We start from the raw sequence: 992 nt of genomic DNA on the forward strand, positions 1-992 counted from the left end.
AACATGTTTCACATAAAATCTTTCCTGCATATTCTTCAGGTGGTTCTGTGATCTTGGAGAGTCCTGTCGAGCCAGTGACGGAGGGGGACAATGTGACTCTTCACTGCAGAAAGAAGGACAGTTCCCATGATCTTGCAGCTGAGTTCTATAAAGACGACAAATTAATCGAGCATGGGTACACAGGGAACATGATCATTCAAAATGTTTCCAAATCAGATGAAGGTCTTTACAGATGTAAGATCTCTGGAGCTGGAGAATCACCGCAGAGTTTGCTGGCTGTCAGAGGTGAGACATAAACTAAATATTGGTTATTGATTGATTGTTTTGCATATGGTCCAGATGGTACAGAAGAAGTGTAATGAGAGCTGCATCATGAAGTTGGTTTTTTTCTGTAGTGCCTTCAGTCTCTTCAGAACATTATGAGGAGACTCCTCCTGCCCTCAGTGATCCCCCTCCTGCCCTCAGTGATCCCCCTCCTGCCCTCCCCTTGGTGCGGATGGTTGTCACTGTTCTAGTGATGGTGCTGCTGGTGCTGCTGGTGGTGGTGGGGGTACTACAAAAATGAAGCCAACCTTTCATTTCATTTCATTTTTGCACAACCACAGGTAACTGCTGAACGCTGCTTTAACTGCAGCTTTAGTTCCTGGAGTTGTGTATTCATTTTATAACTTCATTGATTTATTAATTGTATGAATTTATGTGAGATGATTTATAGATGTGTTTAAATACGTGTCACATCCGTCTCAAATTATTGTGCTGCACTGAAGAAAGCACTTTTTAAAACTAACTTGACAATATCAAATAAAATGTAAAATTCATGAAGATATTAAGTAAATGTTCCTTAATTATATTAAAGTCAAGTTATATTTATTGAAACTAATTAAGTAAAGTCTTCAATAGTTTTCATAGACAGGAACGTGACTGTTAAAAAAATATAAAGTAAATCTTATTGTATTTTCTTGTGTTTAACATTTTCAATCACATTGTTGTAT

The 992-nt window shown here is 38.0% G+C and overlaps 1 protein-coding gene across 1 annotated transcript in view; it reads left to right on the forward strand.

Moving 5' to 3' along the window:
* The window catches only part of LOC147819330 (low affinity immunoglobulin gamma Fc region receptor III-like), a gene marked incomplete at both ends in the record, with an annotated part of 1,870 nt that extends 1,332 nt beyond the window's left edge, over positions 1 to 538 (forward strand). Inside the window, 2 exons of the mRNA XM_087173050.1 lie at positions 40 to 285; positions 396 to 538. Of these exons, the coding sequence (XP_087029176.1) occupies positions 40 to 285; positions 396 to 538 (389 nt within the window). The remainder of the gene's footprint in view (positions 1 to 39; positions 286 to 395) is intronic.
* Positions 539 to 992: the final 454 nt, after the last annotated feature.

This window comes from Seriola lalandi, unplaced genomic scaffold, assembly GCF_002814215.2.
Source record: "Seriola lalandi dorsalis isolate HSWRI2012SDOR001 ecotype SW California unplaced genomic scaffold, Sedor1 jcf7180002053999, whole genome shotgun sequence".
Taxonomy (NCBI): Eukaryota; Metazoa; Chordata; class Actinopteri; order Carangiformes; family Carangidae; genus Seriola; species Seriola lalandi.